Here is a 14,428-nt window from a genome sequence, read left to right as displayed (position 1 = left end):
GTGTTTTCCAGTGTGCCTTTAGTCAAGTTACTTGTCAGGGACCAGTTTACAGCTAAAACATTTATTTCAGAGGCAGATTATGATGAATTCAACCAGATACTGAAAAGCAAAAAAGTACAAGACACACCCACATCAAACCACACACCCAAGACAACTCTTGTTAGCCTTCTGTCATGGCTGCTAAAATTGATGAAAAACGAGGCCAAATCAGGAAGTACAGTTGACCTTTTAAGCTAGTCCAGCTTGACTTCATGCTTTTGTTTTATGAGTTAATAATGAACGTTGTAGAGCTTTGGAAGAGCCAGGATTTAATTTGCCTTCTCTAAATAAAAGCCTCTTTGTTTACACCACACTCCTGTCTCCTGTGCTTTCACCTACGTGTCATTGCCTGTGCCCAAACCACTAGATGGTGTAAAACCACTTGCACTGCCACAGTTGGTGGAGATTGTGGGCATAGTGTCCCTTGTTGGTTGAGCAAGGCATAGGTATTTGACTACAGGTATAGCGACACTTGAAGTAGGGACTTTCCAAGTGCCATGATGAGGTTAAATAGGCATAATAAAGCCAAGAGAAGCCTCCCTGGGTTCCTGTGGTGTGGCAAAGTTGGACAATTTGATCGTCTGCTCTCATTGAGGGCAAAAATCCAAGAATCCTTGTCTCGTCCCATGTATATATATTTTTATATATTTTTCTTAGCATTCTTTTTAATATTTTTCCTAAACCTCAACTTCAAAATACTCTCCTGCATCCCGCCTCACCCAATGTGGTGTGGATCTGGTTTTTTTCCCGAAAATATTTCTATTTACCTCCGAACTGGAATACCTCAACTGAAGCTAGCTAGCTAACTAGCTACCAGCTATCAGCTATCAGTCAGCTAACCACTGCTAGCGGTCATCAGCTAACCTTAGCTCGGAAAGCTCTCACCAGTTCATACAATTAGTTTCAAACCAGGGCATACCGGACCTATTTTTCTCTCCATATCCCCTGATTCCTACAGCAAACTCTGAAGCTTTTCATCTGGATCATGGCAGCTAGCTAACCGCAACCCGGGTTGACTACTCCTGGCTAACGTTTCCGTCCCGGAGCAAGCACCAACTAGCCTGGAGCTAGCCCATGCTAGACCCATCTCCCGGGTAGAGCTCCTGGGCTACTCCTGAAGCCCACTCCTCGGCTACAATATCCGGACCCCTTCTACTGCCGGTATGGGGCATGGAACCCCGCCGATCCTCCATGACTGGAATACCGACATAATCTGTCCGAGGATCCCAACAGGCCCCTCAGTCCCCTGAAGGCCCATTCTGCTAACCGCAGCCTGCTAGCTATCTATAGCATATTGGACTGTTAGCTGATCCACCAGCCAGTTTCTTGGACCACTATACCCATTTTGCCAATTGGACTTGGACCCCTCTGCTACTTGGAACCCGACTAATTCCACGACTGGTCTATCGACGTCACCGCACGAGTAGGCAAAAACAGACTTTCCCCCATCGCGACAGATTTTCCCCCATTGCTAGCCCCGGCCTGTTAACTGCTAGCTTGCTAGCCCCGGCCTGCTAACTGTCTGAATCGCCGTGTCCCCATCCAGCACAACCACTCACTGGACCCATACTATTGGCTACGCATGCCTCTCCCTAATATCAATATGCCTTGTCAATTATTGTCCTGGTTAGTGATTACTGTCTTATTTCACTGTAGAGCCTCTAGCCCTGCTCAATATGCCTTAACCAACGATGTTGTTCCACCTCCCACATATGAGATGACATCACCTGGTTTAAACGTCTCTAGAGACTATATCTCTCTCATCATTACTCAATGCCTAGGTTTACCTCCAACGTACTCACATCCTACCTTACCTTTGTCTGTACGTTATGCCTTGAATCTATGCTATCGTGCCCAGAAACCTGCTCCCTTTGCTCTCTGTTCCGAACGTGCTAGACGGCCAGTTCTTATAGCCTTTAGCCGTACCCTTATCCTACTTCTCCTCTGTTCCTCTGGTGATGTAGAGGTTAATCCAGGACCTGCAGTGCCTAGCTCCACTCCTACTCCCCAGGTGCTCTCATTTGTTGACTTATTTAACCGTAAAAGCCTTGGTTTCATGCATGTTAACATTAGAAGCCTACTCCCTAAATTAGCTTTATTCACTGCTTTAGCACAGTCTGCCAACCCAGATGTTTTAGCCGTGTCTGAATCCTAATTTAGGAAAACCACCAAAAACCCTGAAATTTCCATCCCTAACTATAACATTTTCCGCCAAGATAGAACTGCCAAAGGGGGCGGTGTTGCAATCTACTGTAGAGATTTGAGCAGAGATACTGCAGAGATTCGAGCTTCTACTTATAAAAATTCACCTTTCCAGAAACGAGTCTCTCACCGTTGACGCTTGCTATAGACCACCCTCTGCCCCCAGCTTTGCCCTGGACACCATATGTGAATTCATTGCCCCCCATCTATCGTCTGAGCTCATGCTGCTAGGTGACCTAAACTGGGACATGCTTAACACCCCGGCCATCCTACAATCTAAGCTTGATGCCCTCAATCTCACACTAATTATCAATTAACCTACCAGGTACAACCCCAAATCCGTAAACACGGGCACCCTCATAGACATCTTTCTAACTAACTCGCCCTCCAAATACACCTCTGCTGTTTTCAACCAAGATCTCATCGATCACTGCCTCATTGCCTGCATCCGTAATGGGTCTGCGGTCAAACGACCACCCCTATTCACTCATCACATCAACACTCCCTCAAACACTTCAGCGAACAGGCCTTTCTAATCAACCTGGCCGGGGTATCCTGGAATGACATTGACCTCATCCCGTCAGTAGAGGATGTCTGGTTATTCTTTAAAATTGCCTTCCTCACCATCTTAAATAAGCATGCTCCATTAAAAAAAATTGGAACTAGGAATAGATATAGCCCTTGGTTCACTCCAGACCTGTCTGCCCTTGACCAGCACAAAAACATCCTGTGGCGTTGTGCATTAGCATCGAATAGCCCCCGTGATATGCAACTTTTCAGGGAAGTTAGGAACCAATATATACAGGCAGTTAGGAAAGCAAATGCTAGCTTTTTCAAACAGAAATTTGCATCCTGTAGTACAAACTCAAAAAAGTTCTGGGACACTGTAAAGTCCATGGAGAATAAGAGCACCTCCTCCCAGCTGCCCACTGCAATGAGGCTAGGAAACACTGTCACTACCGATAAATACACATTAATTGAGAATTTCAATAAGCATTTTTCTCCAGCTGGCCATGCTTTCCACCTGGCTACCCCTACCCCGGTCAACAGCCCTGCGCTCCCCACAGCAACTCGCCCAAACCTCCCCCACTTCTCCTTCACCCAAATCCAGGTAGTTGATGTTCTGAAAGAGCTGCAAAATCTGGACCCCTACAAATCAGCCGGGCTAGACAATCTGCGCAACCCCTATTACTAGGCTGTTCAACCTCTCTTTCGTATCGTCTGAGATTCCCATAGATTGGAAAGCTGCCGCGGTCATCCCCCTCTTCAAAGGGAGAGACACTCTAGACCCAAACTGCTACAGACCTATATCTATTCTACCCTGCCTTTCTAAGGTCTTTCAAAGCCAAGTTAACAAACAGATTACCGACCATTTCGAATCTCACCGTACCTTCTCCGCTATGCAATCTGGTTTCAGAGCTGGTCATGGGTGCACCTCAGCCACCCTCAAGGTACTAAATGATATCATAACCGCATCGATAAGAGACATTACTGTGCAGCCGTATTTATCGACCTGGCTAAGGCTTCGACTCTGTCAATCACAACATTCTTATTGGCAGACTGAACAGCCTTGGTTTCTCAAATGATTGCCTCGCTTGGTTCACCAACCAGTTCTCCGATAGAGTTCAGTGTGTCAAATCTGAGGGCCTGTTGTCCGGACCTCTGGCAGTCTCTATGGGGGTGCCACAGGGTTCAATTCTCGGGCCGACACTCTTCTCTGTATACATCAATGATGTCGCTCTCGCTGCTGGTGATTCTTTGATCCACCTCTACGCAGGCGACACCATTCTGTATACCTCTGTCCCTTCGTTGGACACTGTGTTAACTAACCTCCAGATGAGCTTCAATGCCATACAACTCTCCTTCCGTGTCCTCCAACTGCTCTTAAATACAAGGAAAACTAAATGCATGCTCTTCAAGCGATCGCTGCCCGCACCTGCCCGTCCGTTCAGCATCACTACTCTGGACGGTTCTGACTTAGAATATATGAACAACTACAAATACCTAGGTGTCTGGTTAGACTGTAAACTCTCCTTCCAGACTCACATTAAACATATCAAATCGAAAATGTTATCTAGAATCGGCTTCCTATTTCGCAACAAAGCATCCTTCACTCATGCTGCTAAAGATACCCTCGTAAAACTGACCATCCTACCGATCCTCGACTTCGGCGATGTCATTTACAAAATAGCTTCCAACACTCTACTCAACAAATTGGATGCAGTCTATCACAGTGCCATCCGTTTTGTCACCAAAGCCCCATACACTACCCACCACTGCGACCTGTATGCTCTCGTTGGCTGGCCCTCGCTTCATAATCGTCGCCAAACCCACTGGCTCCAGGTCATCTACAAGTCTCTACTAGGTAAAGCCCCGCCTTATCTCAGCTCACTGGTCACCATAGCATCACCCACCCGTAGCACGCGCTCCAGCAGGTATATCTCACTGGTTACCCCCAAAGCCAATTCTTCCTTTGGCCGCCTCTCCTACCAGTTCTCTGCTGCCAATGACTGGAACAAACTACAAAAATCTCTGAAGCTGGAGACTCTTACCTCTCCCACTAGCTTTAAGCACCAGCTGTCAGAGCAGCTCACAGATTACTGCACCTGTACATAGCTCATCTGTAAATAGCCCATCCAATCTACCTTATCTCAATACTGTATTTATTTCTTTATTTTGCTCCTTTGCACCCCAGTATCTCAACTTGCACATTCATCTTCTGCACATCCTACCATTCCAGTGTTAAATTGCTATATTATAATTACTTTGCCACCATGGCCTATTTATTGTCTTACCTCTCTTATCCTACCTCATTTGCACTTGCTGTATATAGATTTTTCTACTGTATTATTGATTGTATGTTTGTTTATTCCATGTGTAACTCTGTGTTGTTGTACGTGTCGAACTGCTTTGCTTTATCTTGGCCAGGTCGCAGTTGCAAATGAAAACTTGTTCTCAACTAGCCTTCCTAGTTAAATAAAAGTGAAATAAAAAAAATAAAAAATAAAAAATTGAAGCTGTGAGGAGGATGGGCATGTGTGGGCCAACCCACGGGAGCAAGAGGCTCACTTTACATTGAGGAGCATGTCAGTCGTAGAACTACAAGGACTGCGACTAGCCTGTATAACAGGGGAGGCGAAGCTGGGAGTTCACCTAGAGTGGTGAAGAAAGCTTTTGTTGGGAACAGCAATGCCTTCTTCCAGAGGCACCAGCACTGCTCCAGCCTCCGACGGCCCTGCTACACTATAGCCATCGGGCGTCCGGCATTGCCATCACTCCTCAGATGTTGAGGAGTAGCTGCTATACTGCTGTGTTGTGTCTCGTCCAATGGCAGCGACCTAGCTCAAGAGGTTCCGTTTTTTTTTACGGCTGATGCGCGACTTCATTCTATCTTATGAATTGAAATAATGAGAAATATAGTTGATTTTGGATGCATATGGCCTCCACTAGACACCACTGGTTAATTTTACTAAGATTTATGAAGTTAAGAAGCTACTAGCTAGCTACATCGGCTATGTTCACAATGTAAACAAAAGCAACTTGTGTAATTACAGGATCATTTAGTACAACCACTATTAACAAAATAAGAATACTTGAGAAAAACTGGGCCAAAGCTATTGTACTTATGCATAATCGATGAATATGGTACAGTAGGGAAAAATAGAATAAAGATGGTTTTCCCCTCTGCTTCGCTTTCAAAACAAGGTGCTCCTTGTAGCAGGTAGAACGTCACATTGACGTGACGCATCTGGCAAAGCAACGCAACGCGTATAGTGGAGCTGAAGTGAGCAGAAGCCAGAGGAAGATTCACCACTGCTCCAGCCTCCACCCTCTGATCCGAAGCCAGAGATGGCTTTGCTGCTGCCTGAGCAAGTCCAAGAAGAGCTTCCACTTCCACCCTAGCCAGAGCCATCACTGCACTACTGCCAGGAGTGGGAATCTGAGGGTGCCTGGCCACTGACCCCTTTCATGCCAGATAAAGCACCCTTACCAACTCTTTGCTCCTGCAGTCCCTTGCCGTGCCACCAGGGGTACCGCTAATAGTGCATCGCCGTGCCACCAGGGGCACTGTCAACAGTGCATCGCCTGCCATCAACACTGCAGTCCATTACCGTGCCACAAGCGGCACCGCCAACAGTCCATCGCCATGCCACCTGGGGCACCGCCAACAGTCCATCGCTATGCCATCTGGGGCACCGCCAACACAGTTTATTGCCGCGCCACCAACAGCACCACCATTGCTGCTGCAATCAACCACAGCACCTCCAGTGCTGAAGCCACAGCCCCTATTGCATCCCTACCCTGCGTCCTGCCAGGTGGCTTGCCCTTATCGCCCAAACAGACCGTGGAATGGCTGTGGAATGGCCAATCTGCAGTTGGCTGATGGCCTCCTCATGGGGGAAAGAAGTGTGGTGAAGCAGGGCCAAGCCTAGTCAGCATGAGGACTTTTCCCTTAAAGAGAATGTGGCAGCCCTCTAATTGACTGCCTAAAGACTTAACGGATGGGTAGCAGAAGCGTAACCACATGTAACAGATGGATTTGCATTAGTATACGCATCAAAAGTACCTATACAAAGCTTCAGCTCACTTTTATTTATTGTTTGTTTTTAAATAAAACCAATCAGAATCCCGAAGAATGCCAAAGTCATGTCGGAAAATGTTTTTCCATGGTGTGACGTAATTTAAAGGACTCGGCAAGCCAGCCTATTCCCTATAATGTAAATTCCAACAGAATGAACCACAAATGTATAACTTTAAAATTAAACCAAATATTTTGCACTAACGACTACTGGTTTCAATGTATTTTTCAGTCAACTTACAAGAAAATACATTATGAATTTATTGTTACAAATCCACTTGCAAGGTTGCTAGACAACTAGCCTTCTAGTATTAGCCCTACCAGCCTGCTAACGTTACATTATCACTGAATGAGTCAGCCAGTTGCTATCAACACCTAGCATACAGCTACATCAAAGTAAACTAAAGGTTTGGAAATACATAACGCCATATCAAAGAATGTTAGCTATATGCAGTTAACTTATTCACCAAGCTACCGAGACAGATATTTTGCCAGCTAACCTAAATTGATATTCATTTAATTAATTTGACCTTATATCAATCGTATGTTATTGAGCAGTATAGTAAAACTGTGGGCTGTTCTGGCTCTGACAAGCCTTACTTTCTTACTTACTTATAGTAAAACTGTGACTAACATAGTGTTATAATAGAGTAGTCATTTAAGATGGTCTTATGAAACATTTGGATACAGGCACCTGTCTCCATTTCACAGGCCTTGGGTAGTTGCAAAAGATTAGATAGCATTTTCAAGGAATAGAGAAGTTTGTACAGGATACGCTGTTCCAACTTTCTCTGGTTGGTGTGAGAATTAGCCATATGTCATCGTGACAACATGCCTGCATCTTATCAGCAGAAGAAGTATTTTCAATGTCATTACCAAACTTTCCATGAATGGATAGTTTTCCGGTAGATTCCACTATATAAGGTGCAGTGTCTGGATCAGTGAAACAACTTCACTTCATTTCCCGAAAGGTAAGAGTGTTGTTCATGTGCTTCGCATTCTCTAGCTATGTCATTCAAGCTACATGTGTAGGATTTCAATTTGACCAGTTTTTCACAGCAGGAAAATAACCCTGCAGCAACAGGAAATGTGAATTAATCTGTGGATTATAATTAATGGACATTTTTGTAGGGGTTGATATGTTTTTAGTTAGGGCAAATAAAGTTCGAAATTTGAAAGTGGAAATTCCAAACTTTAGAAGTCTTTTTAAAACTTGAATATACTACAAGTGTGCATTTCAGGCAACAACAGGGGGATCAAATTAAGATCCTACACCTGTACTACAGGAAAATTACATTGTCAATTACTTTCTGTGGTGGTATTCAGAGTTATTGACAGTGTCTAACTCTGCAGGTTGTTTGTTGACATGTCTGCATTAAAGTACACTCTGGGCCTTCTGGCCCTGCTTTCAGTGTCCGCCTGGGCCGAGGAGGTGAGTAAAACTCTACTAAACTTTCCACAGTGTGTGTTTTGTGTCTGCATTCATGCGTGCATGTGTAGGTTGGTTCATATAAACACAATTCATCTTTCACATCAATACATGCGTTCATTATTACATAACAAGGTTTACAGATGTAATAGTGTCCATTGAAGCTTTTGTAGTCATACTTGTTTTTTGGAGGCCAGCTTTCTTGTTATGTTTAGTTTTGTTTCGATTTGTTTAAAAATAGTGTTTGAGGGGACAAAAAGTTGTGTTATAGTCATAACACATCTTGTCTTCCAAATTATTGTTCATAATGCATGTATGCATATTTTGTGAAACAACCTAACTATTCATTATTTATCTCTGTCTTTGCTGTATGGTGCAATAGGAGCTCTCTGTCTCTGAGCTGCTGGAGAAGGCCAACAGGAATGTTGGTAAGACAGTTTTAAATTGTGATATACAATACCTGCCAACACTTTCAGATTACATTATGAGTGATATGAAATATGAAATAAAGATGTATTAGAAAAAAACAATCCATTATCGCATTGCTTTTCAGTCCAGGACTAGGCTTAATCAGTATCAGGGAAACTGATCCAAGGTGTCACACTTTGACGTCCTGTCCTGTCCCCGTCCCTCCAGTGCATACCCGCAACGAGCCCTTGATTGTGGATGACATCGCCTACGTCAACGAGGCTGAGAGGAACGCTGACCCCTGCACATCTCGCGGCTGCATGTGGCCCAAGTCCAGCGACGGCAGAGTCTATGTGCCTTACGTCATCGCCAACCAGTACTGTAAGTACCATGTCATGATGATATCTTAATTAACGATGATGGATATTAATTTGAGCTAGTTTGCTAGAGCAGGAAAATGATCCTGCAGCAACAGCAAATGTGGATTGTAATTAATAATTTTTTTTGTAGGGTTTGATTTTTTTTAAATGCGCAAATCAAGTCTTACATTTTAAAGTGTAAATTATAAACTTCAGAAGCCCTTTTACACTACATATTAAGATCCTACATCTGTACATGAGTCCCAAAATACTGTATAAAGCTATATAAGTAGGCCATATAAGTAACAGCTAATCATCACTGGCCAGGGTTGGGTAGGTTACTTTCTAAATGTAATCCATTACAGTTACTAATTACCTGTCCAAAATTCTAATCAGTAAAGTAACTTTTGGATTACCCAAACTCAGAAACGTAATCTAATTACATTCAGTTACTTTTAGATTACTTTCCCCTTAAGAGGCATTAGAAGAAGACAGAAATGTATGTTACCAATTGAACAACATCTATTGCAGGATAAATCTATGTTAAAGTTTACATAGCTGACCATATATGGATGTTACATTTTACTTTTTGGGTTGGTTATGTAGGCTTCTTCTAACCCATCGCTTTCTACTACATATAATAATACGATTCAATTATATCTTTACATTAAAAACAAAGTCTATCAGAATTCCAGTCATTATAATACATGTTATACTCCTTGATCTTCAAGAATATGACTTGGAAATATGGAAGTACAGATTAGCCATACTGTTTTATCTGAGCATAACCCCAAAACTAAAGACTTATTAGCAAGCTACTCTGTTGTTTATGCTTTTTTTTCATGGAGGACTGATTGGGCTCATTGATTCAAGTTGAAAAATAAATGCTGCACTCATGGAATGGCATGCTTTGAGCACTACTGAAAAGTACTATTTGCATGTGAAAAATAAATGCCATATGCTGCATTTGCTGTATGCCTATTGTTGACCTTTTAGTGGGTGACACTTTGCTATCTTGATAATATGCTGTTTAAAGGGCAAATCCACAGATGAAACAATAACAAAACGTCTGCCCCGCCTTTGTTTTGGTAAAAAGCTGAGGGATGGGCCTGGAGAAATGTAACCTCTCAGATTAATAGACAGAGCTATGGATGCAAGGACTGACTATCCATGATATCAAAATTATTGTTTTAACCATGTTACACGGCTATACAGTGTTTCTTTACATTTAGAATTTCTACAAAATTTGGAGAAAAACAAGATTATATTTTGAGATTTCATGGAGTGTGACAGTTGAACTAAACTCATACGGCATTTATAAGTTATATTCTTCAAGAATCAATGGATTTATATAATTTATATGTTCAAAAAATTGATGTAGCAACTACAGATTACCCCTTTAAGTCTATCAAAAGTGTGCGAGTTTGAGCATGTGTCCATTAGGCCTATGGATTTTTTTGATCAACATGAATTAGATTGAGCAATAAAAGCCCCACTTTATTCCATAGGCTGCGGTCCGCACTATGCAGCTGTTGCAAGAGCGCATTACATGTAACGGATTACATGTAATCTATTATTCCCCAACCGTGTTACTGCCTGTATTGTGAAGCAAGTTTCATGATACAGTAGTCGTTTTTTAACAGTAGTTTTTCTTGTCCCATGTGTGTCCTGCCAGCCACCAGGGAGCTGGAAGTCATTGAGCGTGGTCTGCAGTCCTTTGCAGGCTTCTCCTGCATCAACTTCATCAAGCGCACCAACCAAAGAGACTACTTGCACATCCAGTCCCAGAACGGGTACGTGCACTATGGAATTACATATAATTCATAGGTCCTATGATTCTACATGAGGATCTTTATGACGTACAGAACCAGGCTGAGTTAGGACCAATTATATATATATATATATGAACCCTGAACTGCAGATGCTTTGTATTGGCCAGTGAGAAGCTTTGAAGCCACTGGTCGGCCATATTGGCACTCCCCAATTGGAGCAGTCCTCAATAGGAATGATATAATTCTACAGTATTTCAGTTAAATATTTCAAGGACATAATTACATGTATTTTTTTGTAGTGGGGACAGTAACATTAGTACTCTCTACTTTAAGGAAAATGTTTTTATATATTTGTATGTAAAGCTCACACAATATAATTTTAAAATTATGCATTAAGCCGTCTGTGAAATAATAAATGTATCAAAACTTTTTGGGAAATCTGACCAAATTCACATAGAGATTTGAGTTATAGATCTGTCATTCTCGTTGAAAGCAAACCTAAGAAGCAGTAGACCTATTCTATGTGCGCTATTTTCTATACCTCTCCTTTCAGTTTTGTACACCAGCTTCAAACGGCTGAAAATAAAATATTTTTGTTATTAAAGATATGTCACAGCAGTTGAGATGGTACAATGATTCTCTACACTCTGAGTGCTTGTTCTGTCACAAACTGAAATAAGTCAAACTATTAGAAATGTATCAATATTGCACCTTTAATAAATGCATTTCTATTGCTTCCCCCAAGAAATTACAATGGAGGAGGAGTATTAAGATTGCGGCAGGGTTCTTCAATACAGCACCCAGTGTCAGTCATCCAGGGTTTATATACATCGTTGGTTAGGACAGTTCAGTGTGAGACATGAAACTGCATTATAAGGCATGACACACTTCTGGTAACAGTGTGTGTGTGTATAAGTACATTTGTGTGGGTCTGACAGAGACAATTAAAACTAATTGCACTGTTACAACTCTGTCCAACCCATTCATGGCAGGTGCTGGTCCTATGTTGGTCGTTCTGGCAATGCCCAGGTTGTGTCTCTGAGCCGATCCGGCTGTGTGTACCACGGCACCACCCAGCACGAGCTCCTCCATGCCCTGGGCTTCAACCACGAGCAGACCCGCAGCGACCGTGACAATCACATCCGCGTTCTCCTCCAGAATGTCCAGTCCGGTAGGATCCCTTTCACATTCCCATGTCCCCATATAGCCATGTGACATTCTATTATATTCTATGAATGTCCACACGCACACACAAACATGTACAGTACATATGCAGGCAAACACATACACACACACTGTTGCATCGGTCACCAACCGTTGCATTTATTTATTAGGGCAAGGTGAATCTAACATATTCTCTCTCTTCCAGGCATGGAGCACAACTTCAACAAGATCGCCACCCTGAACCAGGGAACGGCCTATGACTACAACTCCGTCATGCAGTACCACAGGTTAGTCACCATTGTTTTACCACTTTCACACCAGTAGATGCTTAGTCAGTTGAATAATTGTCTAACTAGCCTCATAAAATTCTAATTCTGTACAGAGCCTGTGGTTTAATAGTAAGACACCCGGCTCCTAGCACATGTTATTTATGTGGAATTGAACTTCATGTTCAATACGATTCTTGGATCCACCCTTCCTACTGTGTCCCTTTCATCTATCTGACCCCCTCTACTTCTAACCTGTCTAGATAAGCATAAACCCATGCCCAAAAATAAAATAATATTGTAAGCCTACCCCCACTCATTCCAAGTGTTCATCATGGTGTGATGTGATTGCAGGTACGCCTTCTCCAAGAACAACCAGCCCACCATGGTTCCCTTCCCCAACCAGAACGTGGAGATCGGCAACGCCTCCCAGATGAGCCAGAGCGACATCACCCGTCTCAACAGGCTGTACAACTGTTAAACAGACACCTTGTGTTTCTGTCCTCTCTCACAAGGTTGTGTCAATGACTCAGTCTTGATATAAGCACAGAATAAAGTTCAATAAACCGGCATGTAAAAATATACTGTTTCATAATTTTAAAGTCTTAATATATTTTTCTACAGCGCGGATTACAGTCCTGGGTTAAAATATTATTTGAAATCATATTAAATAGCCTACTTTAGTTGGGCTTGATTGAGAATGCGTGGCCCAATGGAACCAATGAAATAGTCTCGAAACTGTAAACCCCGCCCACCTGGGACAGTTGGGAGGCTAGAGAAAACACTCAAAGCATTTGAAACATTTTAAATAGATTTTGAACCCAGAACTGGTAGATACAGCTGTTTGCACCAATCAAACTGTTGGACACTAGCCCTGCTCTATCACTAGGCTGCTGAGGTCCCAAAATCAGTAGGACCCAATGCTGACCAAAAGGGGGCGACAGATTACCACAGAGCTTTGGCAGTAACTGTCTATTCAAATCAAATCAAATTGTATTCGTCAAATGCATTGAATACAACAGGTGTAGACCTTACAGTAAAATGCTTACGAGCCCCTAACCAACGATGTAGTTGAAAAAAATATGGATAAGAATAAGAAATAAAAGTAACAAGTATATAAAGAGCAGCAGTAAAATAACAATAGCGCGACTGTATACAGGGGGGTACCGGTACAGAGTCAATGTGCAGGGTTACCGGTTAGTTGAGGTAATATGTACATGTAGGTAGAGTTATTAAAGTGACTCTGCATAGATGATAACAACAGAGAGTAGCAGCAGTGTAAAAGAGGGGGGACAATGCAAATAGTCTGGGTAGCAATTTGCTTAGGTGTTCAGGAGTCTTATGGCTTTGGGGTAGAAGCTGTTTAGAAGCCTCTTGGACCTAGACTTGGCCCTCCGGTACTGCTAGGCCGTCATTGTAGAAATAAGAATTTGTTCAGAACTGACTTGCCTAGTTAAATAAAAGTTAAATAAATAACATATATTCAACAGAACACATCACCATCAATGATTTTAAATGGTCAAGCTGTTTAAATGTTTGTAAGGCAGAGAACCTACTATCTGTATTACTTAATGTAAGCACAGAGTTGTTTGCACTTCAAGCACACACCACCACCAGTAAGTAGTCTGGAGAACCAGACCCTAGGTCGGAGCCTTTTTAAATGGTGGGAGGCGGATGTCTAGAGAGACTAACCAGTAAGTGTGTGGTTGTGATGAAGAGCTGACCAGATGAATCAGTATATCTTCATTACCTGCCGAAGCCAAATATAGGTTATCACTTGATGTGAAAGTGTAGGTTATAGGCCTACTGTAATTACAAATGAGAGTTTGATGGCTGTCTGCATTTTGACTTGGATCCCAACGGACATTTTTCATAAACACAATTCTTCCATTCTTCCGTCTACTTGAGAAAGAGACACAGACTCTAATTCAAAAGGTTTGTTCTGAAATGCTAAATAGAGTCTAAGTTGAAATCTGATAAGCTTAGTGTTACACATCACTTTATTCAGGATCATTGATCCAATAGTATTTGTGGGCCAACTCCTGAATGAGTTTGTCTGTAACATGTAACTCCCCGGCATGGTTGACTGCCATGCCTTGTCGGTGTTAAAGTCATCAAGTTTCTACATCCATTTGAACTGATGTCGGGGACCAGTTGTTGAACAAGGGTGTCTTTCTCTCTGACGCTTGGTGCCAGTATCAGGGTCACAA

The 14,428-nt window shown here is 42.6% G+C and overlaps 1 protein-coding gene across 1 annotated transcript; it reads left to right on the top strand.

Moving 5' to 3' along the window:
* Positions 1-8,179: 8,179 nt before the first annotated feature.
* Positions 8,180-12,774, top strand: LOC129861770 (high choriolytic enzyme 2-like). The gene is made up of 7 exons (XM_055932924.1): positions 8,180-8,252; positions 8,632-8,677; positions 8,886-9,038; positions 10,692-10,809; positions 11,781-11,959; positions 12,158-12,239; positions 12,573-12,774. The coding sequence occupies exons 1-7, from the start codon at positions 8,187-8,189 to the stop codon at positions 12,697-12,699; spliced, it is 771 nt and encodes a 256-aa protein (XP_055788899.1). The 5' UTR covers positions 8,180-8,186; the 3' UTR covers positions 12,700-12,774.
* Positions 12,775-14,428: the final 1,654 nt, after the last annotated feature.

Source organism: Salvelinus fontinalis, chromosome 9, assembly GCF_029448725.1.
Source record: "Salvelinus fontinalis isolate EN_2023a chromosome 9, ASM2944872v1, whole genome shotgun sequence".
NCBI lineage: Eukaryota > Metazoa > Chordata > Actinopteri > Salmoniformes > Salmonidae > Salvelinus > Salvelinus fontinalis.
This window is presented reverse-complemented; position numbering and strand designations above follow the sequence as displayed.

What these genes read in the sequence shown, in the direction of transcription:
- LOC129861770 (XM_055932924.1), top strand. Translation starts at nt 8,187, where the DNA reads ATGTCTGCATTAAAGTACACTCTGGGCCTTCTGGCCCTGCTTTCAGTG. An exon ending in GAAGGCCAACAGGAATGTTG is followed by an intron (nt 8,678 to 8,885) that starts GTAAGACAGTTT and finishes CCGTCCCTCCAG; the next exon opens with TGCATACCCGCAACGAGCCC. An exon ending in TCCGTCATGCAGTACCACAG is followed by an intron (nt 12,240 to 12,572) that starts GTTAGTCACCAT and finishes ATGTGATTGCAG; the next exon opens with GTACGCCTTCTCCAAGAACA.